The sequence below is a fragment of the Myotis yumanensis genome, unplaced genomic scaffold (genome assembly GCF_028538775.1).
Source record: "Myotis yumanensis isolate MYYU_CA2020_CCGP unplaced genomic scaffold, mMyoYum1.0.hap1 SCAF_1, whole genome shotgun sequence".
In the NCBI taxonomy this organism is placed as follows: Eukaryota; Metazoa; Chordata; class Mammalia; order Chiroptera; family Vespertilionidae; genus Myotis; species Myotis yumanensis.
Window position 1 is genome coordinate 115264418 of NW_027223752.1, and position 27194 is coordinate 115291611.

Here is a 27194-nt window from a genome sequence, read left to right on the forward strand (position 1 = left end):
ATAAAGGGGTGGTGCACAGAGAGGAAAATAAGAGAGGGGGCATTTTGAAAACCAGAAAAATAAAGGGCTTCAAGCAGAATGAGTGGTCATGAGGGGCTAATGCCCCTGAGAGATCACAAAAGGTAAGATGACTGTCGGATGTAGGGTCAGGCATGATGGTCACTGGTGACTTTAGAGAAAGCTGTTTCAGTGGAGAAGTGGGGTCAGATTGGAAGCAGGCCAATGGCTCAGATGGAAAGAGGCAGAACCTCAAGATGAGCCAAGTGGACCTATTGGCCTGGAGGATGCATCTTATTACTAGACTAGAGGCCTGGTGCACAAATTCGTGCATGGGTGGGGTCCCTCGGGGTGGCCTGTGGGGATCAGACCCCAGCTTGTGCCCCCAGGCTCGCAGCCCCAGCTTGCACCCCCAGCCTCGCAGCCCTGCAGCCCTGCCTGGCACCCCACCATTGCCTGGCATTGCCCCCTCACCTGCTCCAGCATCCCACCTGCGGGGTAATCAATCGGGGTGGGAGGGGAGCCACCTGGCTCCCTCAGTGCCTGGGAGCTGGGTGGCACCCCCACCCCCCACTGGTTGCCATCTGTGGGGTGATTGGCGGGGCAATTGGGGCCCCCACTTGACTCGCCTTGGCCTGGTGCCACCTGCTCACCTGCTCCACCATCCTGCCATAGTCCTGCTCTTGTTGGGGGCCCCTCGGGGCCAGCAGTGCCTCCACTGCCATCCACTGCCAGCACTGTGTTGCGGATGCCCACCATGTTCTGCACCGCCCCCTGGTGATCAGCGCACATCATAGTGAGTGGCGAGGGGACAATTTGCATATTAGGCTTTTATTATATAGGACTAGAGGCCTGGTGCATGAAATTCGTGCACTAGGGGGGGGAGTATCCCTCAGCCCAGCCTGCACCCTCTCCAATCTGGGACCCCTCGGGGGATGTCTGACTGCCGGTTAGGCCCGATCCCAGCCTAAACCGGCAGTTGGACATCCCTCTCACAATCCAGGACTGCTGGCTCCCAACCACTCTCCTGCCTGCCTACCTGATTGCCCCTAACCGCTTTTGCCTGCCAGATCGATCACCCCCTAAACACTCCCCTGCCAGCCTGATCAAAGCCTAACTGCTCCCCTGCCAACCCGATTGCCCCCAACTGCCCTCCCCTGCCAGCCTGGTCTCCCCCCCCGCAACTGCCCTCCCCTGCAGGCCTGGTCACCCCCAACTGTCCTCCCCTGCAGGCCTGGTCCCCCCCCAACTCCCCTCTCCTGCTGGCCTGGTCCCCCCCAACTGCCCTCCCCTGCAGGCCTGGTCACCCTCAACTGCCCTCCCCTGCAGGCCTGGTCAACCCCAACTGCCCTCCCCTGCAGGCCTGGTCCTCCCCCAACTCCTCTCTCCTGCTGGCCTGGTTCCCCCCTACTGCCCTCCCCTGCAGGCCTGGTCCCCCCCCCCCCACCCCAACTGCCTTCCCCTGCAGGCCTGGTTCCTCCCAACTGCCCTCCCCTGCAGGCCTAGTCCCCCCCAACTGCCCTCCCCTGCCGGCCATCTTGTGGTGGCCATCTTGTGACCACATGGGGGTGGCCATCTTGTGTGAGGGTGTGGTGGTCAATTTGCATATTGCCTCTTTATTAGATAGGATGGCTCAAGGCTGGAGCCTGCATAGTGGTAAAGAGGCCACATGCCAAACTAGAGAGGTTCCTTCTTAGGACCTGAGCCCTCACCAACTCTCCTCTAGTCGGCTAATGAATGAGTAGCTTGGGCCCTTGTGCTTCAACCCCAACTCCACCCCCTATAACCATGGGCCTGCCTGCTGGGATGCAACAAACCCAGAGAGGAGGGCAGAACTGGCAGACACAGGAATCCCCAGTGTCCCACCTCCAATCTGAGATGAGACAAGGTGGGATGTCAGAGAGCAGGAAACTAAGCCAGAAGACCAAGCTGAAGGCAGCAGAAAACACAGGCAACAGAAAGATAAGAAAAAATATTTTGAAAGAATATGAAATTATATGTTTAATATATATTAATATACTATTTACTATTAGTCAATATATAAAATATATGTAATATATATTTTAAGCATCAAAATACTCATCATGAGAAAAATAAAAACACTAGTGGACTAAGTAATGCTCATTGCAGGTATGCATTGTATTGTTTGGAATCAGACATACGGGGATACCATGTTCTTTTCAGGGCTTAGGGCTTCTGGAGCTGGGGGCTCGAACTGAAGCCCTTTTCATGTCCCACCAGCTGGGCCTTCCTTCTCTGAAGCCCTCCCTTTGCTTCATTTGCATCTCATTAGCACCTTGGGCAGGCGGTAGCCTAGCCACCAGGAGGCCGGGAACGCAGCTCCCTGCCCCCTCCCTGGGTGCTGAAGGGTGCAGCAAGGCACTCCTCCCACCCCCACACCCCACACCCGAGCTCCAGCCCAGCACAGCTCCAACTGAGCGTTCCCATGGCAACCGGGTGAAGGCGCAGGTCGTGATGCCTGTGGAGGAGCAGCGGGGCCCAGCTTCCCCCCTCCCCCGCCCCCCGCCCCCTGCCACCGGGCTGGATTGGTGATAGGCAGGGCCTCAATCTCCCTAGATGATGGGCGATAATTGGTTTATGGAAATAGCTGAGCAGAGACCGCAAGCTCCCTGCCAAGCCCTCTCTCTGCCACCTGTCCTTCCTCTCGCAGAAATGGAGCTGGGGGAGGAGAGGGGAGGAGAGGGCCTGGGAGCTGGCAGGTGGGGATGGGGCTTTTGAGACAAGCAAGTGTTTCACCTGTTGGTCTCCAGCCCACTGTCTAGCCTTCTTTCACTCTATGGGGTGCAGTAGTTGTTGTTATAGTGACCTGGTGTTTGCTTTAGTTGCTCTTTGGCCTCTTAAGTCTGTGCTCAGGCTTATGCTAGGTGCATTGTCAGAGAAATGTTCCCTGACCTGGGGAACCCTGGTTTGGGAAACAGAGGAGCAGCACTTTTTTACATAAAGTGCATCTGACTGGCTTGATACTGCTGTGGCCTCCAGAGAAGGGAGAGCTCAACTTTGGCAGCTGCCAGAGTTGAGGAGGCATCATGAGCAAGGCTTTGAAGGTGGGGTTTCAGCAGGTGTTGGGGAGAAGGCTGGGCAGGCACTCTCCAAAAGAAAATGTGCAGAAAAGCCAATAGGCAGGCACTGAATGATGCTGTTATTGGTGGAGGGGGGGAGATGGAGGGAGGTATAGCAGGAGGCCCTGGTGGCTCTGTTTCACAGAAGGGGCTAAGGCAGTGGTTCTCAACCTTCTGGCCCTTTAAATACAGTTCCTCATGTTGTGACCCAACCATAAAATTATTTTCGTTGCTACTTCATAACTGTAATGTTGCTTCTGTTGTGAATCGTAATATAAATATCTGATATGCAGGATGGTCTTAGGCGACCCCTGAGAACCGCTGGGCTAAGGGATGGCAAACATGGGGCGGGGGCGGTGGAAGCACTGCGTAGTGCTTTATAATCAAGACTAGAGGCCCGGTGCACAAAAATTTGTGCACTCGGGGGAGGGGGGTCCCCCAGCCCGGCCTGTGCCCTCTCGCAGTCTGGGACCCCTTGGGAGATAACAACCTGCTGGCTTAGGCCTGCTCCCGGGTGGCAGAGGGCAGGCCCAATCCCTAGGTGCAGCCCCTGGTCAGGCTCAGAGCAGGGCCGATTTGGGAGTTGGGGCGCCGCCCCGTCATGCACAGAGCAGGATGGATAGGGAGGTTGCAATGCCACCCTCAGTCACGCACAGGATAGACTGATTGGGGGGTGCTCAGGATAGACTGATTGGGGGGTTGGGGCACCGCCCCCTGTTACACTCAAGGCAGGGTCAATGGGGAGGTTGCGGCGCCACCCCCTGTCACGCACAGAGCAGGGCCGATCAGGGGGTTGGGGCACTGCCCCCTGTCACTCACAGAGCAGGGTCCATCAGGGGGGTTGGGGCGCTGCCCCCTGTCACTCACAGAGCAGGGCCCATCAGGGGGTTGAGGAGCTCCCCTCTGTCACTCACAGAGTAGGGCCGATAGGGGAGCTGGGACACTGCCCCCTGTCACACACAGAGCAGGGCGGATCAAGGGGTTGGGGCGCTGCACCCTGTCACACTCAGGGCAGGGCCAATGGGGAGGTTATGGCTCTACCCTGTCACACACAGAGCAAGGCCCGTGGAGGGGGGTTGGGGCGCCACCCTCTATTACCCACAGAACAGGGCCGATCAGGAGGTTGGGGCGCCACCACTGTCACACTCAGGGCAGGGCCGATGGAGAGGTTATGGTTCTACCCTGTCACACACAGAGCAGGGCCCGTGGAGGCGGGGGGTTGGGGCGCCGCACCCTGTCACACACAGAGCAGGGCCGATCAGGGGGTTGGTGCACTGCACCCTGTCACACACAGAGCCGCAGGGCAATCGGGGGATTGGGGAGCTCCCCCCCTATCAGGCACAGAGCAGGGCTGATCAGGAGGTTTGGGGGCTGCCCCCTGTCACGCTGATCCCAGTGCCGGGAGCCTCGCTGCTCCGCTGATCCCAGTGCCGGGAGGCCTCACTGCTCCGCTGATCCCGGTGCTGGGAGGCATATTACCCTTTTACTATATAGGATAGAGGCCTGGTCCATGGGTGGGGGCTGGCTGGTTTGCCCTGAAGGGTGTCCTGGATCAGGGTGGGGGTCCCCACTGGGGTGCCTGGCCAGTCTGGGTGAGGGGCTGAGGGCTGTTTTCCCGCTGGCAGTTGACTAAAAGCTCCCAACCGCTCCTTGTTTTCTTTTTTTTTTTTTTTTTTTTATTCTGGGCCAGCTTTAGCTCTGAGGCCTCACTGCTGAAAACATGGATACAATGTTGCGGTCCGGGGTTGACTGACAGCCGGTTTTGTTTAGCTCCTTATTTGCAACATAGTAATAGTTGCTTAGAGTTGCAGTTGAGAGGCGGGCAAGTGAGGGGGGCGGAAGGGACACGTTGGAGTCTGCAGTTCCTGGAGGAAGCAAGTCTCCCTGCTCGCTTCAGTGCATGGCTGCCAGCCGCCATCTTGGCTGACAGTTAATTTGCATAAGGATACGCTGATTAGCCAATGGGAAGGGTAGCGGTCGTACGCCAATTACCATGTTTCTCTTTTATTAGTGTAGATTGAGCAGATGTCCAACATCCAATGGAAGGTTGGCTGGATGGAGACTCTGTAGCCCTTTGATGCCATTCTGAGAGAAGTGAGGTCCATGAGCTTGGCAGCAGACATGGCACGGCAGGCCTCGCTCGGATATCAAGCTATGAGAAGTGTGTACCCTGACTGCAGCTAGCTGGAGGGGACATGGCAGTGCATTAAGAGACAAGAACTAGAGAAGTCCCTGTGATAGAAATGACCAGAGAGTAGGGGGGCCAAGGAGGAGGATGGTAGGATGGGGCACCGAGAGTCTGGGAGAGGTAAGGCCCGGGACTTCTCCTTCCTTTGACCACCTTCACCCCTCACTGAGCCTAGCCCAGGCCTCTGCATCCAGGGGCCTTGCCCCTAAGGTCAGGTGGTGTCCAAGCCCAGCCCAGTGAATTATGGGATCAAGGAGTGGCCTGCCCTTTCTTCCCTAGCCCTGGCGAGCACCTTCCATGCAGCAGGAAGATGCCAGGCCTCACATTTGCAGAGTCACCCAGCCCCTGTGTGATGCACACTTGGCGTTCCCTCTGGGTATCACAGTCCCAGCCCCAAACCTTTGGGTGCTCATATTCTAAATAACCACGCTCTGGTTTTTGCTCCAGTGGACACCAGGCCCTGACCCACTCTCAGCAGCTACTTACACTATTATGTAGGGCCACGGCTCAGAGCCATCTTTGCAGGCAGGGAGGTTGGTAGCCCCATGGAGAGTGACCGTGATAGTCTCCTTATTAGAAGGAGACAGGTGGCTGATGACAGATTCCACAGTCTGGGTGGTGTTTGGGGAGTCTTCTGGGCCCTCGGCGACCTGTGGAGAGAGCCAGGGCTGAGTGGCCTCTTCTTACTGCTTCCTGGTACCTCTTGTCCTCTCATATCTCCTCTCCAAGTAGCCATTTCCCTCTATCACTCCCCTACCCAGGGTGTAACTATGGTTCCCAAAGGGGCAGTCGTCTTTGACCCCATTTTCTCCCTACCTCTGCCCCACAGCCCACATCTCTCCCAGTTTCCCTCCTGCCTCTCCCCATGTCCTGGATCCATCATTTCTTGCAGAATGAGAGAGGCCACCTCACCTTTCAAGTCCAGTCCCACCTCTAAGCCCTGACTTTTGCAGGTACCTGCCTGTCATACTCCTCCTGCTTTTGAGGTCCTAGCAGTTGACCTTCTTCTGTCTCTCCTATAACCCCACCCAGTCCACCTCAGGTCTCCCTGTGCACTGCACTGTACAGTTTACAAAGCTTATCCATGGAGCCACTCAATGCCTTAATGAAGATGAATGATTTGTCTGTCCCAGATGCCTGGTCTATCTTCAGCCCAGAGAACCCCGTGGACCAGGAAGGAGGAGAGAGGTGCCTACCCACATGTGGCCTCCTGAACTGGTTGCCCCAAGCAACTCATATGCAAGGGTTCAATAACTCAATAGTTTGTGGATTCATGGCCCAAAGGATCATGGTGATGAGAGCTGCTGAGAGGAGACAAAAGCCACAGATTGGGGCAGTCAGGGAAGGCAGCTGGAAGAAGAGGCCTTAAAGCAGGGGTGCTCAAACTTTTTAAACAGGGGGCCAGTTCACTGTCCCTCAGACTGTTGGAGGGCCGGACTATAGTTTAAAAAAACCTATGAACAAATTCCTATGCACACTGCACATATCTTATTTTGAAGTAAAAAAACAAAACGGAAACAAATACAATATTTGTATTTGCATGTGGCCCGTAGTTTGAGGACCCCTGCCTTAAAGGGTTGGGAGAATTCGTGTGGGTGAAGCAGGGAGGACAAGCGGGAAAGCAGAACAGTGGAGCCGAGGCAGCTGAGTGGGAGGGGGCAGAGCATTCTGAGAACCAGGGCAGGCTCAGAGTGTCTCTGGAGGCTTCAGGGAGTCACAGGATGTGGCAGAGCCGGGCATATATGGGTGAATAAACAAGAAAGCATTTAAGAATCAAGTAAAACACTGGGGTGGGGAGGGTGTGGACATGGGGCTGCTGTGACTTGGGTATCTGGGTCCTCTCCCTGCACTGAACCACTGACGCTCTCCCAGTGCCTGGAACTGACGTTGACACAGTTGACTCAGATTAACCTGGCAGGAGGCCACCCCACCCTTCCTCTCTCTTGCTTATTAATTGGCACCAGCTGATGTGAGGGGCCTTCTGTCTGGGAGAGAGGAACAGTGGGCCTCTTCAGGTTGGAGATGGGGCACTAGGGGGCCACTGGGAGCTGACCCTCTTATCTGGAAAACTCAGCTTATCAAAGCCTGCATTTCAGGGCAGCCTGGTAAGGTGGGGAGTCTTCAGAGAGGGGGGTCTGTGGAGACCATTGAGAACAATGATCTATTACATAGAGGGGAGGCTGAGGGTCTGGTCCTGGGTGGGCTTTGTGCTGTAGCAGCCCCGGCAGGGTGGGTACTCTGGCTCTGTTCTGATACGTGTCAGGAGAGCTGGGTTGAAACCCCAAATCAATCATTTCTGAGAACCATTTTCTCCAACTGAACAATGAGGGCTGGAACCAGCCTGCCTGGAACCCACCCGGCTTCCTATGTGATGACCTAGGTGCCTACACACTGTTTCCACCCTGAGCCTGGGGTCCTAGGCACAGTGGCTCCTGGTTTCTGGAAGCCTCGAGACTAGGGAACAGGAAGAGCTGTTACTGCATTCACTTCTCACAACAGTGGTGTGGGGTGACCACAAACATGAGCTCCGAGGTACTCCAATCCGTCAGCATGTCCTGCCAGCCCTACCTTCAAACCATGTCTAGAATCTGATCCCTTCTCACGGTCTGCACTTCCAGCACTGAGGGCCAAAACAATGGGTTTCTGTATTGGATTCTTAATAGCTTTCTTGTTCCCCTCTGACTGTCTTCTGCCCTGCCCACCTCACAGAGCAGCCAGAATAAATCTTTACAGATTTCGAACCGACCACATCACTCCTCTGCTCAAATCCTGCAGCAGCTCCTCACTTCACTCAGGGCCTCACAGTACTGTAAAGACCTGGGGGCTCGGGCAGGGGAAACTGACCTCACCTCATCCCGAGGCCCTTGGCCACTCACTCGAGCCACACTAGCCTCCTGGAGGTCTCTCGCACACACCCAGGTGACTCCTGCCTCACCGCCTTTTCCCTGGCCGTCCCTCCCAGGCACGCTCTTCCCTATATGCCCATCCCTGTGGCTTGCTCCCTTACTTCCTTGCACGTCTGACTTACTATCCAAAGGGCCTTCCTGGTACAGGCTGGATCCTGGCCTAACACGATGCCTAATTAGGAGGTGAGAATCCCATCCCCAGCCCCCAAAGTGCCAGCCCTACCAAGAGATCCCTCCCCTTCTTCTGACTGAGGCAACCCCCACCTCAGGACCCAGCAGGCCCCATCACTGTCTGAAGGGTTGCTGAGCTACCTCTCCTCCTCCCCGCTATTCCTCTTCCAGGCCAGGATAGGAAGAGGGGGAGGGAGGTCAGCAGAAGGAACCCCTGCTCCATGAAGGGGGGAGGGGTGGGAACAGCCACAGAGCCACCATAGTCTGAGATGCTGCCTTTCCAAGGTTCCACCCTCACTGCTACCCCATAGCCCCTCCCCCGCCCCCCATGCACTCCCCAGCAGGTTTGCTGTTCTGGTTTGGTGGTGTAGAAGCAATATGCTAGCTTGGGGGTCCAGAGACCTACGTTTTAGCTCGGCTCTGCCCCCAGCTCTCTGCACCACCTCTCTGAGCCTTAATTTTCCCACCTGGTCAAGGGTAAATCTGGAATGGCTTGTAATGCCGTCTTCCCAGTAATTAGCCTAAAGTTCCCGCAAAGAGGTCAGGAGAGCCAACTAATATCTCTCCCACCCCCAGATTCCTAAGAGCAGCCTGTGACGGTGGCCCCAGCACCCTTGTTGCTGTGGGGGTACAGGGCCTGTCAAAAGTTCCCCAGGGCCCCAGAAATGAGGGCCCAGCTGAATGGCAGTGGCTGAAGAGCTCTCACTGACTACCTGGCAACCCCAGAGCCCAGCCAGGCATTTTGCAGACCAGACCTTAAGTTGTGCCCCTCCCTGTCCTCTCCTTCCTCTGCCTCTGCTGTGCCTCGCCTTGGGGAGGTAAAGCTTGCAGGGGTTTGGGAGAGAACTGCTTGTGCTTCACTCTGGGCATGAGGCCAACTACCAGGTGGTGCCTGGTGCTGAGGCCTGCGGGCACATGCCCACTGGGCAGTCTGAGCCCAGGGCCAGGGAGCCCTGGGGCCAGGTGGGAGGCCACGAAGAGGGTTGGTGGGCCAACCTTTCTGCCTTCCCTGCTTCAGGACCAATGTCCTCTCTCTACCCTCATCCTCCCTGGCATACACTGAAGAAATTATCAGGGAAAAGAAAATGCACGTGTCTCAGGTCCCACAGACCCATCATGGGGGTGAGATGAATGAGCCCTGGGGAGGGAGTTCACTTCCTGAATATACTCCCTGTAGGCTGACGGCAGAGCTGGGTACTGCCATTAGCTTACTCTCCATTGGTTAGCCCCCCAACACGGCTGGGGTGCAGATAGGGTCTTGGTCAGCATACAAAGCAGCCCTCTCAGCTCCTCTACCAGGGCCTGGCACACAGCTAGCTCAGAAGGTTCTAATTCCAATACCTAATAAGCCAGGATTAGCCTGCAAATGTCCCGAGGGACCAGGGGCTGCCTATTTTGGGATGTATGTGCTGTGGGGAGGAGACAAGGGTGGGAGTAGGAAGACTGCACCAGCAGTGAAGAAATTCATGGCTGGTTGCTTCAGCTTCCAGGGCTGGGGCTTAAATTGGCCCTGGTGGGGAGACAGATCCCTCTGTTCCTCCAGATCCTGCCCGCTGCCACCCCTCTGCCCCAGCAATCTGGGCGGCAGGAAGCTCAGTTCCACCTCCAGAAGGGCCCTGCATCTGAAAGCCAGGGGCCAGAGGAGGGATCGCTGGCTTGGGAGACATGAGGTCTGACTGCCTCTGATCAGTAATTTGGACAAATTATTAGACTCCAGGAGCCTCGGTTTCTCCAGTTGTATCACAAGGGCTTTGAGTTGAAAGTGGTTCCTCATGTTCCTTCTAGTTGCAGCCTCTAAACTCGCCTGGGAGTCATAGTGGCCACGAAGGCTCTTTCATAGCTGGGGAAGCAGGCACCAGGCCTTGGGACAGAAAGTTCTTGCACTTGCACCAAGGAGACAGCGGAGCGCACGGCAGAGCTGGGAATGGGAACAGGTCTGTCTGCCTGCACTCTCTGCTGTCCCTGCTCTGCGCTGCCAGCCTTCTTCGGGTATAACCTGCTCTCACTGGGCCACAATACACCCTCGGGCTCATAACCCCAGTAGCCAGTACTCATTGGCACTAGCAAGAAGTTGTGGTGTTTGGAGCAGGAGAGGCTTTTTAAAAGATGACACAAAAGTCAGAAATAAAGAAAAGGATTAATAGATTCGGTGACTAAAAAAAAAATCTATACCAACTTCTACAATGGTCTGAATTTCACCATAATACAAGGAAAGGACAAACAGGAGAAAATACTTGCAATTTATATAAATGTATGAATATCCCTAATACACAAAGAACTCTGAAATCTATAAGCATCTCTGCCATGAGTGGAGGATCCACCAAAGAAGAAATATGAATATGTAATACTATATATACATTATGAACATCCTTACAGGGGATTCTGTTTCCTAAAGCTGTGAGTCAAATAAATCCGGCTCTTCCTCAGGGCATTCTTCCTTCCACCCACATTTCCTGAATCTCCCCTTCCTCCCTCATTCAGCTCAGGTGGGCAGGTGGCAGTGAGCTTCAGGAACCAGTTGGCAGCTCAGGGCCCCCAGGTCAGGCCAGCCTGGTGCCTGGTGCCTGGTGCCCAGTGTGTGACTTACCAGAAGGAGGCTTAAAGGGGGAGGGTGTGGTCAAAGAGAGGAGCCAGTTGTGGGTAGAGGGCACCAGGAACCACAGACACCAAAGTCAAGGGTAACCTACATATATAAAGCCTAATATGCAAATTGTCCCCATGGGAGTTCAACCAGGACACCGATCACTTGCTATGACGTGTGCTGAACACCAGGGGGCGGCACAGAACAAAGGAAGGCCCCAGCTGGCAGCCAAAGGCCCTGATCTGCCCTGATTGCTGGCCAGGCCAAGAAGCCCTACCCGTGTGTGAATTTTGTGCACCAGGCCTCTAGTCTATATATATAAAAAACCAGCAACCAGAACACCGTAACAACCAATTGCTATGATGCCCACTGTGGCCAGTGAACTGGCCCAATCGGGGCCGGGGCCGGCCAGCCAACCCCTCCACAGCCAATCCCCTCCTGTGGCCCATCCCCCCTGGCTGGCCCCAACCCCGATTGGCAGGCCCCGCCCCTGATCACCCCCTCACCCCAATAGGGTGTGGGGCTGGCCAACCACCTGCAGCTCCTCCCCCTGGCCTGCCCCGCCCCTGATTGCCGCCCCCCCCCCCACTTCGATCAGGGGCAGGGCTGGCTGGCCAACCACCCATGGCCTCTCCCCCAGGCTGCTGGCCTCTGATCAGCCCTCCCACCCTGATCGGCTCACAGGCCCTCCCCACAGCCAGCCCAACCCTGATCAGGGCCCAATCAGGGCAGGCCGACTGGCCAACCTCCCGCCATCTCCTCCTCCTGATAGGCCCGGCCAGACCCCACTTGTGCACGAATTGGTGCACTGGGCCTCTAGCAGAGTATAAACCACATTGGGACCTGGGCACTCCTAGCTATTTGGTTCATTTGACCTAAGAGTGTAACTGTGAAGAGGATGTTTCCAAGTTAGCAAATACCTGTGTGCCTTGGTCTTAGTTCTTTCTGTCATCCCTTGGGTAAGTGATGACAGAAAGGTAAGTGACACAGTCAAGGCCATGGGCTCAACCTTGCCAGTTAGCAGAAGGTAGGGGAGCCCTGACATGGAACTATTTGCCTTTCTTCCCACTGAGATTCTAGTCTAGGCAGGGTTGTGCTGCTCTCTCACAGCTATTTATTAAGCACCTACTATGTGTCAGGCACTATTCTGAGTACTGGGGATAGAGCAGTGACAGAAATAGACAAAAATTCCTTCTTTCCAGGAATTGGAGTCCTTGTGACCTGGGGCGGGGCTGGGCCAGGGCTGGGAGGGTGTGGTAGTGGGGCATGAGCACTGCAAGGGGAGCAGCCTGGGAAACCCCTGGAAGAGCTGGAAGGGTGATGGTGAGCCATCTCCTTGGGCTCCCTGAGCCTCTGTGACCCCAGCAACAAGAAGGCAGAAACTCCTTTCCAGGTTGTGGAGGGTGAGACAGGCAGTTCAAGCTACATCTCACTCTGGGTCATGGGGAGACAGGCAGAAATCACCAGGTAAGTGTAGTAGGGCTTGATAACACTGAGCTCGCCACCTTTCAGATCCGCCTGGCCCGAGTATAGGACACCTAATCTGGAAGAGCCACCGAGATCACCTCAGTCCCCATTTCACAGCTGCGAAGACTGAGACAGAGAAGGAAAGTATCTGTTATGATTTGGGAAAAAACACACAAGGGACTTGGAAGAGAAGATGAATTCAGGTGGTGCATGGCCCATGCCCCAGGCCTCACCTTTTCCTTTTCCAGGTCCATCCTCTTGGGGGCAGCAGTGTTTGGTCTTGTTTAACAATCTCAGCGACCAGGACCTGGTGTTGGTGGGGGATCAGGCATCAGTCCTCTCTGGCACCTTAAGACAGAGAGGCATTGATTGGATTTTCAGGCCTTGGAGGGAAGGTAGGGGAGGGTGGGGGTAAGGGGGAGAGATCAACCAAAGGACTTATATGCAAGCATATAGGCCCAACCAATGGACATGGACAAGGCGGGGGGGGGTGGGGGGGGGGGCGGTGAGGGCATGGGCGGGGGGGGGGAGGGGGGTAGGGTATAACGTGGGGATAAGGACACATATGTAATATCTTAATCAATAAAAAAATATATTTTAAAAAAAGAGTCTTTTGGGTGGTGATCAGTGTGGTCTTAGGGGTGCTATATATTGGTCCTGAGACCTCAATGGGGAAAGGAAAGAGGGAGCCGAGGTGGTGGGGGCAGGAGTATGGAGTTTCCTCAGCAGCCAGACATACTGTGAGTGGAGATGCCCTGGGGAGGCTGGGGCATGGCCAGCTGGCCAGGGGTCAACAGCTAGGTAACTGGCTCCTGGCACCCCCAGGAAGATAAAGCCAGGGGTGGCCCTCTGTCTGCTCAGACCTGGGAAAGCAGAAAGCTTTTCTACACAGCTGGGTCACCTGGGCAACGCTGTGTGATGTCATAGGGCAAGGCAGAAGTCACACAGAAGTCCAGGTACAGTGGTGGAATCAAGAGCCCTTTTCCCTAATCCTGAAGCTGTGCCCTGCCTGCTCTCTGGAATCCAGTCTTCATCCTTCCTGGTGTGGATACCCCAAGCAGACCATCAGTCCGCATTCACCCTGAGTGCCCAGCCCTGCTGGTCACACTGCAGGAGAGGAGGAGAAGCTGCCCCCAAGGAACTTGCAACTTGGTTGGTGAAACAGCTATTTCTTTTAAGAAATCTGCAGCCATCCCCATCCTGCCTCTTTGGGTGCCCATAGCTTTTCATTTGTTTACTAGTAATAATAAAAAACACAAAGTTCAAGAGAATGGTTTCCACTTGGAGTATGGGTGGGAAAGTAGGGGAGAGAATTGGGAATAAGTAGATCTGTTGTTGTAATGTCTCTTAGATTGGGTGGTCAGTTAATGGCTGTTCATTATATTATTGAAAATAAATTATAAAGAGGACCATGTATGGGTCAGCAGTGGATCTAGGATATGGACCAAGGTTTATGACTTATCCAATTCTGAGCTCCGTAAGAAATTATTACAAAGATAACTCTTTTTATTTTTGGCACTTCCACCTGCCAGGTATGGTTCTAAGTGCTTTTCTGTGTGGTGGGATGGCAGAATGAGGATGACTGGCCTTTGGCCTGGAGTGGGTGGGGTCTGTTCCATGGGGGTGAGGTCTGAACTGGACCTCAAAAGATGATCCAGAATCCTGGGCTAGCAACAGTGAGATTTGTGGGTACTGGGTGAGATTGAGAGGTAACTGGGAAATCCCTGTCACCTGCCTGCTTCTTCTGCCAGCTGTTTTAGACTCACGTTGAAGGTTCTTCCTATCTTCTTTGGTTTGGGGACCAAGAGTAGGCCCACCCTGGCAGCCAGAGGGAGGAGGCCTCCAGTTTCTGCCTCTACCCCTCTACCCCAGCGAGAGAGGCAGGGAGGAAGTGGTTCTTCCCAATTTAGCGACAGAAAAACTGAGGCCTCACCTTTGTTAGAATGGAAGGACCTGCTGAAGTCACCCAGACATTTGGGGATAGAAGCTGGGAGGCCCACTCCCAGTTTTCCTCCTTCCCAGGCCTGCAAAGGGTGATGCCCCTGGCTCCTGGGCAACACTGTCACAATCCAGCGTGCACAGAGAGGTCTCTGTGGGTCCTTCGCCAGTCTCCCTAGAGGGCCCCCTTCCTTTTAGTGCTGAAGGCTGCAGCAGCAGGTGGGGACCTGTGCTGCCCCAGCGCCTGCAGGAGCCATTCATGCCCAGCTCAGGGCCAGTGCAGCAGGACCGGGAGAGGCCAGCAGGGCACTGAGGGAGCATACTTTAAGAAGGCACTGGCTCTCAGGGCTATGCTACCACACCTTCAGTTCTGTTCCCTGGCCATTTTTCCTGCCTCACTGTGGCTCCTGCCATGCCATGCCGCTCTCCCAGCACCTAAGCAGCTTCGCTAGGGCCACCCTTGGGCTCTGGGCTCTCACCCAGCTGCCCTACCTCGCATCTGAGATTTCTGCTATTGCAGCCCCCAGAGTGGCCTTTCTGCCTAAGAAGATAATGCAGGGGCTGGTTCCAGGCCGTCTGGCTCCAGAGCACCAGTGAGCCCTGCACACTCAGCAGTCATGGGAAGGGGGCCTTCCTACCACCTCACTCGCTGGCTGCCCAGCTTTCTGGACCATGGACCCCTCCCTAGGACACTCACTCCTGTGCTATAATAACCTTCCCCCGGAATCGCTTCCTCCTCACCAGTGAGAGGGCTGAGTGTGGCTTTCCCACTCAACAATACTGGGAACCCAGCTACTCTACCTGCCTCATTCTCCTTCCCCAGGAGTGGAGCTCCGCCTCCCCCAAACAAGGGAAATGAGCCTGCTCCCCAAAAGTCCTGAGGATACTTCTGCTCCCCTGCCCAGGGGCTGGCCCCAAGCTTTGATGACAGGGAGATTCCAGTGCTGAGGGGAAGCAGAGAATGATTGGTCTGGCAGCTAATAGGTAACCCTGCCCCTCCTCCAGCCCCCTCCCTCAGGAGAAAGCACTTGGAGCTACATCATTTGGTGGGGCCAGGGGTTAAACACAGCCATTACGCAGCCCACAGCTGAGGGGAGTGCGGCAAAGCTGCCTGGATCTGAGGCTGGCACTTGGGAAGGAGGGGTCCTGCTCCTCTCTGGCTTTGCGCTGGGCTGGGCAGACCTGTGAGGCCTGGCTTCTGGGGAGGCAGCCCTTTGGCCTCACTGCATGAAGCAAGTTACAGGGAAATGTGTCTCCCAGAGCCCACAAGCTCTTTCCCCTTAGTCCTGTCCAGTGCCCTATAACAGTGACACTGCCCCCCATTATCCCTCCCTCCCCCACTCTTAGACATACACACACACACACACACCCTTCCCCATTACTTTCTCTCCATTTCTTTTGGGCAGCTGAATTGGGAAAGGAAAGGGATGAATGAGGTGGAAACAGTGTGATTTTGTAGCAAATGGCAGTTCACAGCTGTGTGATCTTGGTTCAAAATACTAACCCTCTCTGAGCTTTGGTTCCCTTCCAGTGGTCGGCAAACTCATTAGTCAACAGAGCCAAATATCAACAGTACAACGATTGAAATTTCTTTTGAGAGCCAAATTTTTTAAACTTAAACTATATAGGTAGGTACATTGTTATTACTTAATTAGGGTACTCCTAAGTCTTAGGAAGAGCCACACTCAAGGGGCCAAAGAGCCACAAGTGGCTCTCGAGTCGCAGTTTGCCGACCATGGCCTTATACAGTTGGGAAATGAGTGCTGCTCTGAGGACTGAATGAGAAAAGGTAGGCAAAGCACTAGCACTGACATTCAGTTCAGTGCTCCAAAAATGCTTGCTTTGTCCTGCTAAGCAACCTGGGACTTGGCAGGTTCTCCTCAGCAGAAATGGGCCAACGTGAAAACAACATCTGCAGGGTCAGTCTGTGCATCTCCACCAGCTCAGCCACACCAGATATGCCAGCTCCTCTCTGCCTCTTCCCCAGACCCACTCTGTTCGGGCTTCCAGGCTCATTCCCACAGCCACACCTTTCTCCACTTAGCTGCCTTGCCATAAATGTCTTCTTTCCTACCTAAATCCCATTTGTCCTTCGGATCCAGCTCAAGACACCTCATCCAGAAGCCTTCCTGACCCCCTTATCTCCTGCACTGGTCAATCCTCTCTTCCATGGTGGCACCAGCCTGTGTCTATGCCACTGAGCTCATTCCGAGTAAATAACAAGCCTGAGGCAGGGGGTGGGACCCGGCCAAGTCCTTGCCCCTCTCCTGATTTTGGACAGTTGTCTGAGGCAGTTGTCTTGGGGGGTCTCTATGCTCCCAATGCCATTTCCCCTCAGCCCCAGTGTAAACAGCAGGTTTCACTTGTGAGCTAAAGGATGGCAGACTCCAGGAAAGTCCCAAATCCGATGACCGCAGTGAGTGCACAGCCTGCTTGGCCAGGACCTTTGGAGCTGTTTTGACCTCACATCAGCTACGAGGCTCCACCTGGAAGTTTCTAGAGAGATCTGGGGAGCTGGCTTTGTCTTTGCTTCAACTATGGTTCTCACTGGGCCCCCCAGTTCATACCCTACTCCTTAAGGCTAGTCTGAGTTTGAGCTGGAGTCACTGTTGACAGAGCTCTCCTTGGGGCTGTGGGGGGCACCCTATCATTGTGGTTCTGCCCCTCCCACCTGTCTTCCTTCCTGTCCTGAGTCCCTTCCACACCAAAACAGCAGCCAAGGACTGCCAGTCTGCTTCCCCTGAGTGAGTTCAAATTGGAAAGCAGTGAGTGTGGCTGCAAGTTACAGCTGCCTCCTCTCCTCTCACCTGGGGCTGGGTGTCTCCCATTTGTACTATATCAGATCATTCTCCCTCTTTTCCACCCTGCTCTGGGCCCCTGGAGGCTGACATCAGTGGGTTCTGGTTGGACTGGGTTTAAGGGAGGGCACACAGAGATCTAGGAGGCTCCCTTCTAGCTGGTTCTTAAGGTTGGCTGGTCCATCTACTACCCAAGGCTAGCCTGCCTGGCAGGCAGCACTCTCCGTGCAGCACCCCCTCAGCTTGTGGTCACTGTTTCTCCTCATGCCTATCCATGCTTAGGGGTAATGAAGGCTCCTCTCATAGCCCCCAGGGTACTGCACTCTTCCTCTTGTTTTTCCTAAACCTCACCGTCAGCTTTGCAAAGCTTCCCTCTATTAAGCTTCCTTCAAACGACCAAATTTGAATGCGTCCTTCTTCCTACCAGGCCCCTGACTGATGCACCTGCTGCATGAGCCACTCTCTGCGGCCTGAGGTGTCACTTGATGTCCTGGTAGACCACCATCATCATTGCTACCAGCACTTCACACCTCACTAGCATTTAGTGCTCACTTACCATGTGCCAAGCTCTGCACCCACAGTTTTACCTGGAGTCTCATTTAATTCTCACCTTCCTGCTCCCCAGGAGTTACAGTTGTTTCTTATGATGAAGAAGGAACAGATGTTCTGAGCAATGAAGGGGCTTGCCCAAGCTTTGAAGCAGCAGAGTTGGCATTTGAATCTAGGTCTTCTGGCTCCAGAGCCTGTGATCACCACCACCAAAGCAACCTGCCTTTTTCTTTAATTCCAGGGGAAGGAGTCACATCTCTCCTTCTTCACTCCTGAAACTGGGGCAACATGGAAAAGGTCAAGTGCAGAGATGAAGACCCCTGGCCCTTTGAATGAGGCTCTGTGACAGTGCAGCCCTCAGACACTAGTGTCAATGGAGAGGGAAGTGGAGCACCTGGAGGTGTAGCTGGCACTACTGGGCTAGGCCCCTTTAAGCCAGGGCAGAAGCCAGGGTGTCTAGAAGTCATTCTATTCTGAACAAATGGGTGGTGAGTTGTTTGGTGGGGTAACGGTGCCCTGGAGCTATGCAGGCTGTCTGCAGGCTGACTGGGCAAGGCAAGGTCCTGGAGGCACTTGAGGGTCGGGGACTGCCCCTCTGACCTTCCTTTGGTCCCTTATTGTGCAGAGGTAATCTGATCAGGTCCTGGGCTACACTCATGTGCCTTTATGTTTTGTCATTTGCACTTGATAGTCCTGACCCTGTGCCTGCACCTAGTTCTTGTGGTTCCCTGGGAATGACCAGTCTGGCACAGCACCACCATGTTGAGTAACAAAAACGTATGACCCCTTGAAATCCTCCAGGCTGGGCTTTAACCCTCTTTCTGCCAGGCCTCCCAGAGAGTATTTGGGCAAGTCCCTTGACCCCTTGGGCCTCAATTCCTCATCTGCAAAGCAGCAGGGCTAATCCTACCTGGCAGGGGCATGGGGATCAAGTGAGAGAATAGGAACTTGGCACGTGGCAGGCGGCACTGAAATGAGCTCCCCACCTTTATGCCACTCCGGAGCCCCTATGGCCCAGCCTTGCTATGGGAGACTTGGGGTGACTATTAATGGACACACTCTTCTCCTTGTTGGCTAACAGCATGCCCATTTATTTGCTCAGCAGGTACATTCATGTTGGAGGAGTCCTCTCAGCATTAGGTAACCAGAGCTCTTGTTTGCAGCAGCCCAGGTCCCATTGTCATGTCAGGAATCAGTTTGCTAAAGATACAACATGACTTTTGAGAGTTTTTTGAAAAGTTGATAACATTAACATGGGACTGGCTAAAAGGGTAAGTAATGAAGGCCACCTCCTCTTTCCTCCATGGGGGACTGTGGTGGCGGTAGAAGCAGCACTCTTCCAAGGTGGAGTGGGGAGGTCCACTCAGGGCAGAGAGGTCTGGGTGGACAGTAGGCTCAACCAGTTCCCTCACCTCCACTATTCCAACCCACAAATCTGACCACGTCACTCCTCAGCCTCAGTAAACACTCTGATAGGCCCCCTGCTTTCAGGAGACTCCTGTAGGCGTCATGATCTGCTCACAAAGTCTCTGCAACCTTTTCGCAGCCAATCCCTGCCTCACACCCACTCTCCAGCCATGCTCCTTGCCTGTGGTCCCTTGGATGGCTCTGGCCTCTGGCCTTCACATATGTTCCATCTGCCTGGACTGTCCTTTCTCTGCCAGGCTGATTAACCCATAGTGTTTTTTCAAGACACAACTGGAGCAAATGACAAATCTCCCCTGAAACCTTCTCCCACTGCCCCATCCCACCCAGGGGCATCGGGTCCAGCCTCTGCACTTCCCCTAACCCTGGCTCATGACCAATCACTGACTTTTGTGGGAGAGAAAAGTTTGTCTGTCTCTTCCAGGGAGGGCTGTTGACCGGCACAGAGTCTGTGCCATGTGGGTGCTCATTGAGTGAGTGAGGTATGACACTCACATCAGATGCCTTTCTCCTTGCTAGCTCCCCAGATGTCCCATGTCAGCCCGGGACAGTGATGCCTGCTCCCCGAATAGCCTTCCCTCCTCCAGAGTCCTTCTCTCTACTTCTAAAGCATCACTAGTTGGTGTGTGCACTACCAGATAGCAGCTACCAATGATCAAGCACTTGTTATGTGCCAGGTACTGCTGTATGCATTTTACATGTTAACGCAGTTCACAATCACATATGAAGTAGGTACTATTGTAGTCCCCATTTTAAAATGAGAAATGAAAGGCACGACCAGGAGCAGAGGAGTCAAGCTTCGGACCCAGGCCATCCGGCTGCAGAGCCGGCCTTTATCATCTCAGCCCTCTCCTTTACTGAGGGCTCTTGTGTGGCGTTCAGGGGAGGGGAGACAGCCCAGAGCACCCCACCCCCAGACAGGGCCTCAGGGCTGGCTGTGCAGCTGGAAGGAGCCAGCAGGTCCCAGGAGCTCCAGTTACAGGAAACTGCTCATTCAGGCTAGATCCCCATCCCCTCCCTCATACTCCTTGCTCAGCTAAACCCCTCGCCCACACTGCCTGTCCTTGTCTCTATCAGAGAGAGAGCAGAGCCCCTGGCCCTAATCTTATTTGAGGCCATGAAATCGCATTTGCAGCATATTAATGCAACACTGAGCTGGCCTGGTCCTGACTGTCTCCTGGAGGAGAGGAGCCTGAAAAGCAATCTCTTGGGAAGGCGGCTCCCAGAACACCTGCTGACAAAAAGCAATTATGCTTTCAGAGGAAGATTAAAATAATATCCACCCCTCCCTCCATGCCCACCCTGAGGACCTCAGCTCTCCTGGCCCCCTTCCCCATCTGTGATTCAAGAGTCAGGCTTCCTGCTGGGGTGAGTGTTGCGGGCAGGCTCAGCCCTCTCTCTCTCCCAGGTACGCCCCATGGCTGACCCCTCAGCTGTCTCCATACTCACCGCCCTTTACCTCCCCTGAGTACCACACTCTCTCAAGCCTCTGGGCTGTTGCCTAAGCTGTTACATCTGCCTAGAACGCAGGCTTCCAAACCTTGTCTATCTGACAAGCTGCTATCCATCCGGCATAATGACCATAGCTAACGTTTTATGAGCGTTAGTATAGTCTTTAAATGTACTACACATTCAATTCAATAATCCTATCAGGGCAGTCTTGTCACCATCCCCATTTTATAGATGAAGAAAGGAGGCACAATGAGATTAAATTCCAAATCCAGGAGGTGGCAGAGCAGGAATGTCACCCTTTCACCCAGGGAAGGCCCAGTTGCTTCCCCTCCTACATCCAATGACTGCAGTGGTCTCACTGTGCTGTCTTTCTGCCTGAGAACTCTGAGAGGCCAGGCCTGGCAGAGTCTGGGCTTAACAAACACTTCTTGTGCAGAAATCAATACACCCACCCTGCAGAGTTAAGTATGGGTGTGGATGTGTGTCCTATTCCCTTCTCCAGGCTGGCTGTATTCTGAAAGTCAGGGCTCCTGAATTACAGTCAGTCTAGCACAGTGGTCGGCAAACTGTGGCTCGCAAGCCACATGTGGCTCTTTGGCCCCTTAAGTGTGGCTCTTCCACAAAATACCACGTGCGGGCGTGCACATACAGTGTGACTGAAACTTCATGGCCCATGTGCAGAAGTCAGTTTTTGGCCTGGTTGAGTCTATTTTGAAGAAGTGGCGTTAGAAGAAGTGGGGGGTGTCAGTCGGTCAAGGAGACGGGAGACACGGCGCAGGGGGGGCCGCGGGATACACAGTGCAGGGGAGGTGCGCGAGATTCATGCACGAGTTGAGTGACCCAGTCAGTCAGCAGTCTCATTGTGCAGTGGTTAGTGCTAGTTGCGTCCGCAAATCGCGCGCGGGTGACAAAAGTACCTACTCGAAGCATAAAGTTACCTGTATTTTTCCAACCAGCTGCAAATCCTACAGGTATTTTTGTCATCAATTTAAGAATTGTAATTCTTTTGTGTTGGTGGCTTTATTATTATAAAATGAAACATTTTTTTAGGTGCCCTGTTTGAGATGGCTACAAAGAAGCAAAGAAAAACAGAAGACGAAAACCGTGAATTTAAAGTTGAATTTAAAGTTGAATGTGCCTACCTATATAGTTTAAGTTTAAAAAATTTGGCTCTCAAAAGAAATTTCAATTGTTGTACTGTTGATATTCGGCTCTGTTGACTAATGAGTTTGCCGACCACTGGTCTAGCATATTATTTAATCCTCACAACCATGCTGCAAAGTAGACATCATTATCCTTATCTTCTAGAGGAGAAAGCAGAGGGCCAGAGAAGTGAAGTGACTCGCTCAAGAACACCTGGTATGGCCCTAACCAGTTTGGCTCAGTGGATAGAGTGTTGGCCTGCGGACTGAAGGGTCCCAGGTTTGAGTCTGGTCAAGGGCACATGCCTGGGTTGCGGGCTCGGTCCAACGTGCAGGAGGCAGCCAATTCCCTCTCATCATTGATGTTTCTATCTCTGTCTCTTCCTCTCTAAAATCAATAAAAATGAAAAATTAAAAAAAAAGAAATGAAATGAGATTTCTTTAAAACAGCAACAAAAACACTTGGCATGAGCCAGCGCAGGGATCTGAATCCATGTTTATTCACTGAACCTTCTTGGCTGTAACTGACTCTTACTCCTCAGGGTGGGCTAGAGCTTAATTCTGGGACTATTTATGCAACTTTTTTCCCTCAGTGTCATCAGCCAACTCCAGTGGGCCACCGGGGTTGCCTGGGGAGTCTGAGCCACTGACAGCCCAAACTCCATCCTCAGTTCTTCTTCCAAACCCCAGGACAATGAGCACTCGTTGTTAGTGTTGGCTTAACATGGAGTGACCTGTCTTGGCTGGACTTGTTGTGATATGGGGCCATGAGGCAGAAATCTGTTTCCCCCACTCCTTCCTACGATCCTGTCTCATTGCCTAGAAAGCCCATTAAAACACGAATCTCCCTGGGAAAGACTGCTGCAAGCGATTACACCTGTGCTGACTACCTCATCGGAAAAAACACACAATGTATGATGGAGACCTCAATTCAGCCTGGCTTTGCGATTGATTCAAGGGGAAGCTGTTCACCTCCTCTAGGGGCTTATTTCCGGCTTCAGAAAATGGATATCAGCCAGGCTTCCCTAACCACCCACCTCCCAAAAGCCATATGATGCTCCAATGGGCTCTGCAGGTTCCCCCTTGCCAGTCTGGCTCAGAGCAGTTTGGGCAAATAGGGGATGGTAGAGGGCTCAGAGCTGTGGAGCTGGCACCTACTCTCCATTCCCTTGGCATCCCCTGCAACTCTCCATCCCACAGACAGTCTCTCTACACATCATTCTTTCTCCCTGATGCTGTCCCCTCACATATCTCCCAATTCTTGCTTCCATACCATTGTCACACTGTCCTCTCCACCTGAAAACCTCTCTTCTGGAACCCTACTGATTCTTTGAGGCAGGGATCAGATGTCCCCTGACAAATGTGAGGTGGGTTTTAATGAACTGAGCAATTCCCAGGCTCTTGCTTAGCTGAGCCTCTCAACCTCCTTGTCAGTAGACACACTCTGCACATTATACAGATAGGAACTTGAGGCCCAGTGAGGTAAGCGATTTGCTCCAAGTCATACAGCTTGTATGCAACTGTGAAATGGTGCCCTAAACCAGGGTCTTTTTTTATTATTAAATCTTTATTGTCCAGATTATTACAGTTGTTCCTCTTTTTCCCCCCCATAGCACCCCTTCACCCGGTTCCCACCCCACCCTCTGCCCTTACCCCGCCCCCACTGTCCTCATCCATAGGTGTATGATTTTTGTCCAGTCTCTTCCCACACCCCCCCAACCTTTCTCCCCGCCGAGAATTGTCAGTCCACTCCCTTTCTATGACCCTGATTCTATTATATTCACCAGTTTATTCTGTTCATCAGATTTTTTATTCACTTTTTAGATTCACTTGTTGATAGATATGTATTTGTTGTTCATAATTTTTATCTATACCTTTTTCTTCTTCCTCTTCTTAAAGAATACCTTTCAGCATTTCATACAATACTGGTTTGGTGGTGATGAACTCCTTTAGCTTTTTCTTATCTGTGAAGCTCTTTATCTGACCTTCAATTCTGAATGATAGCTTTGCTGGGTAAAGTAATCTAGGTTGTAGGTTCTTGCTATTCATCACTTTGAATATTTCTTGCCACTCTCTTCTGGCCTGCATAGTTTCTGTTGAGAAATCAGCTGACAATCATATGGGTACTGCTGTGTAGGTAACTAATTGTTTTTCTCTTGCTGCTTTTAAGATTCTCTCTTTGTCTTTTGCTCTTGGCATTTTAATTATGATGTGTCTTGGTGTGGTCCTCTTTGTATTCCTTTTGTTTGGGGTTCTCTGTGCTTCCTGGACTTGTAAGTCTATTTCTTTCACCAGCTAGGGGAAGTTTTCTGTCATTATTTCTTCAAATAGGTTTTCAATATCTTTGCTCTCTCTCTTCTTTTGGCACCCTCATAATTCGGATGTTGGTACGCTTGAAGTTGTTCCAGAGGCTCCTTATGCTATCTTCATATTTTTGGATTCTTTTTTCTTTTTGCTTTTCCAGTTGGGTGTTTTTTGCTTCTTCGTATTTCAAATCTTCGACTTGATTCTTGGGATCTTCTCATCTGCTGTTGGATCTCTGTATATTATTCTTTATTTCAGTCAGTGTATGCTTAATTTCTAGTTGGTCCTTTTTCATATCCTCGAGGGTCTCACTAGATTTATCGAGGTTCTCATTAAATTTATTGGCAGTTTCTAGAAAATTCTTGAAAAACCTTATAACCGTGGTTTTGAACTCTATATCCAGTAGTTTGCTTTCCTCCATTTCTGTCATTTGTGACCTGTTTCTTTGTCTCCACATTTTGGCTGCTTCCCTGTGTTGATAGAGTGGCTTTCTGTGCTAGGTGTCCTATAGGGCCCAGTGGCTCAGCTTCCCCAATTACCTGAGGTGAACACTCTTGGTGCACCCCTTTGTGGGCTGTGTGCACAGTCTTGTTGTAGTTAAGCCTTGATTGTTGTTAGTATCACTGGGATGAATTGACCTCCAGGCCAATTGGCTGTGAGAATCAGCTGTGTCTATGGTGGGAGAACATCTGTGCTGGAGACACCCTTAGGGGCAAGACTTGCTTCAGTGGGGCTTTGGTGCTCACTGAGTCTGCCCCCTGAGTGTGTCCCTTATGGATCTGAGGAGTTGTAATCTGGATGGTCCCACTCTGACCACTGGGTACACTGGCTCTTGGATCTCTAAGGAGGTGCTAATTTAGCCTCTGCCTGAGGCTACCCAGCAGGAGCTACGGAGAGATCTGCAGATTCCTCTTCTTTGTTTGGGGTTTGGAGGTGTCCAGATGAGGCCCAGCTGTGAAGCAATGCAAGCTGCTGTGGGGCCTTGGGCCTTCTTTTGGATGTTCTGGGTCTCTCTGACCCAGCTGCAATTTGTTAGGTAATTTTAGATTGCAAAGGGCCAGGCCTTTCATATGCAAAAGCCTCTGCACACAGCTTGGGTGGGGCGGGGTCTTAGGGAGTCAACAGGGCTGAGCAAACAGTTATGGCTGATCCTCAGCCCTGCCCTAAGAGGCTCCGGGTCTCAGTGTCCCATGGTAATCGCTGAAAGCACCTCTGAGAGAAAGCTGCCCTCGAGTTCTGCCCCATGCCAGACAGTCCAGTTTCTCCCCGTATGAGTCTGGGTCCCCAGAGACTCGCCCGGCACTGGAGTTCAGAGCAGTCAGGAGCTTGAGTCTCCCTCCAGATTGAAAAAGACAACCACGTCCTCAGTTGCCAGCTCTTTCCCCTGAGCCTCCGTACCTCTGCACTTTACTTCCGCACCTCCTCTGAGTCTCAGTGTGCTTTTCTCTTTCCTTCTAGTTGTAGAATTTCCACTCAGCCAGCCTTCCTGTGGTTCTGGATGATGTCCGTTTTGTCTTTTAGTTGTATTTTTGAAGTGGTTGTGCGAGGCAGCAATTTCAGGTGTTTACCTATGCAGCCATCTTGGTTTCTCCTAAACCAGGGTCTTTTGAACTGGGTTTTTTTTTTTTTTTTTTCTACAGCCAACTGAGTCCTTAATGACCACACAGCCTATCTTCTCTCCCCAGCCATCATAGTCAGCTTGAAAAGTAATTGTCTTCCAATTCCTCCTACTTCCTCTCCCAACCCAGCCTGGCAGCCCCATAAATGCTGGGAGATACAGCTACCTGGTTTAGTGCTGAGGGAGTGGATGGATGGATGGATGGATGACCACCCTGAGCTGATGGACGTTGGGCCATGGGACCCCAGGGCAGGATGTCTGATCCAGATGGAGGGATACCCCCCACTTATCCTCCATCTGTCCTGAGCCCAGGCACTCTGCAGAAGCAGTCCAGGATCCAGGATTGGGTGTTTGAGCTGACTTCTAACAGGCCAACCCTTCATCAGGGCCAGGGCGGGTGCTGGGCACTGTCAGCCTTCCTTCCCTGCTGCCTATTCCATCTGCTCTTAGAGTTTTATTAAAGATCAATGATTAAAGATAGATTTTGCTTGGGTTTTAATTTCACCTCATATATCACACATGCCAAGTCCCCAAAGCCTCTTCTAGTAGAAGCTGCACTTGGGGGTTTATACAGGAATGAAGCCAGGAGGCCAGGATGGTCCCAAGGAGTGGGGACCTGTTTGTGGGAGGGTGTGTGCCCCATGTGTATCCATCAGTGAGTCTATCTTTGTGATGGGTGCTCTCGCATGTGCAAGATGTGGTGGGTATGTGTATAACAACACGTTTGCATCCTGTGTGTCTGTGCATCTATGTTTTGGAGTGTCTGTTGGGCTACATCTGCCTTCCAGGGTTATAAATGAGGAAGAAAAGAGGGAGATGACCTAAAAGGCTATGAAAACTGGACCTTTCTGCCCCTTCTCCCTCTCTTTCCTTGGAGTCTATCAGGTGCTCTTTGGTGCTGGGCCTGGCTGGCTAGGAGGACTGCAGATACAGGCATCCCCCTCCTCCCCATCTCCCTCACCACACACATCACACATTCACACTCACAGGGCCTCCGAGAATCCTGAGTAGGGTGGGGAAGGCAGCCCGGGAGGAGCAGCAGGGCCATCTGTGTGCTCAGTTATAACAATCTGCTAACAGAGCCTCTTCCCAGACTAGCATCCAGGCTGGGCCAGTCTTCCCGACCCCCCCAAACTGCCTCCCACCCCCAGCACCAGAGACAATGGGGCCCTGGGAGGCCGGCTAAGCAATAAAGACCAACATATTTTCTAGATGCAGAAACTGAAGCCCAGACCCATCTGCTTTGCCCAGTGTAGACATCCCAACTCATTACTAGAGTGGCAAGCATTATGAAACACTTCCTGAAGGGCAGGGCTACTCTAAAGGGGCTCATCTCACCCTCCTGGCAATAGAGGACACAGGGACTCCCCCGCCCCCTGCAACCCCCCCGCCCAACAGTGGGAAATGGAGGCTGAGGGACGTTACCTAACCTGCACCAGATCACACAGCTACTAAGTGCCAGAGACTGATCTGAACCCAGATCTACCTGACTTCAATGCACCTGCCTCTCCTTGTAAGCTGGCTAGACCCCAAAGCTCTCCTATCCTCCACCTGGCACGGACCCTAAAATGACTCCAA

The 27194-nt window shown here is 52.9% G+C and overlaps 1 protein-coding gene across 1 annotated transcript in view; it reads right to left on the minus strand.

Moving 5' to 3' along the window:
• The window catches only part of CCDC33 (coiled-coil domain containing 33), a 97955-nt gene extending 85311 nt beyond the window's left edge, over nt 1-12644 (minus strand). The window contains exons 1-2 of the mRNA XM_070418467.1: nt 12624-12644; nt 5752-5915 (exon numbers count right to left, since the gene is read on the minus strand). Of these exons, the coding sequence (XP_070274568.1) occupies nt 5752-5915; nt 12624-12644 (185 nt within the window). The remainder of the gene's footprint in view (nt 1-5751; nt 5916-12623) is intronic.
• Between the last annotated feature and the right edge of the window lie 14550 nt (nt 12645-27194).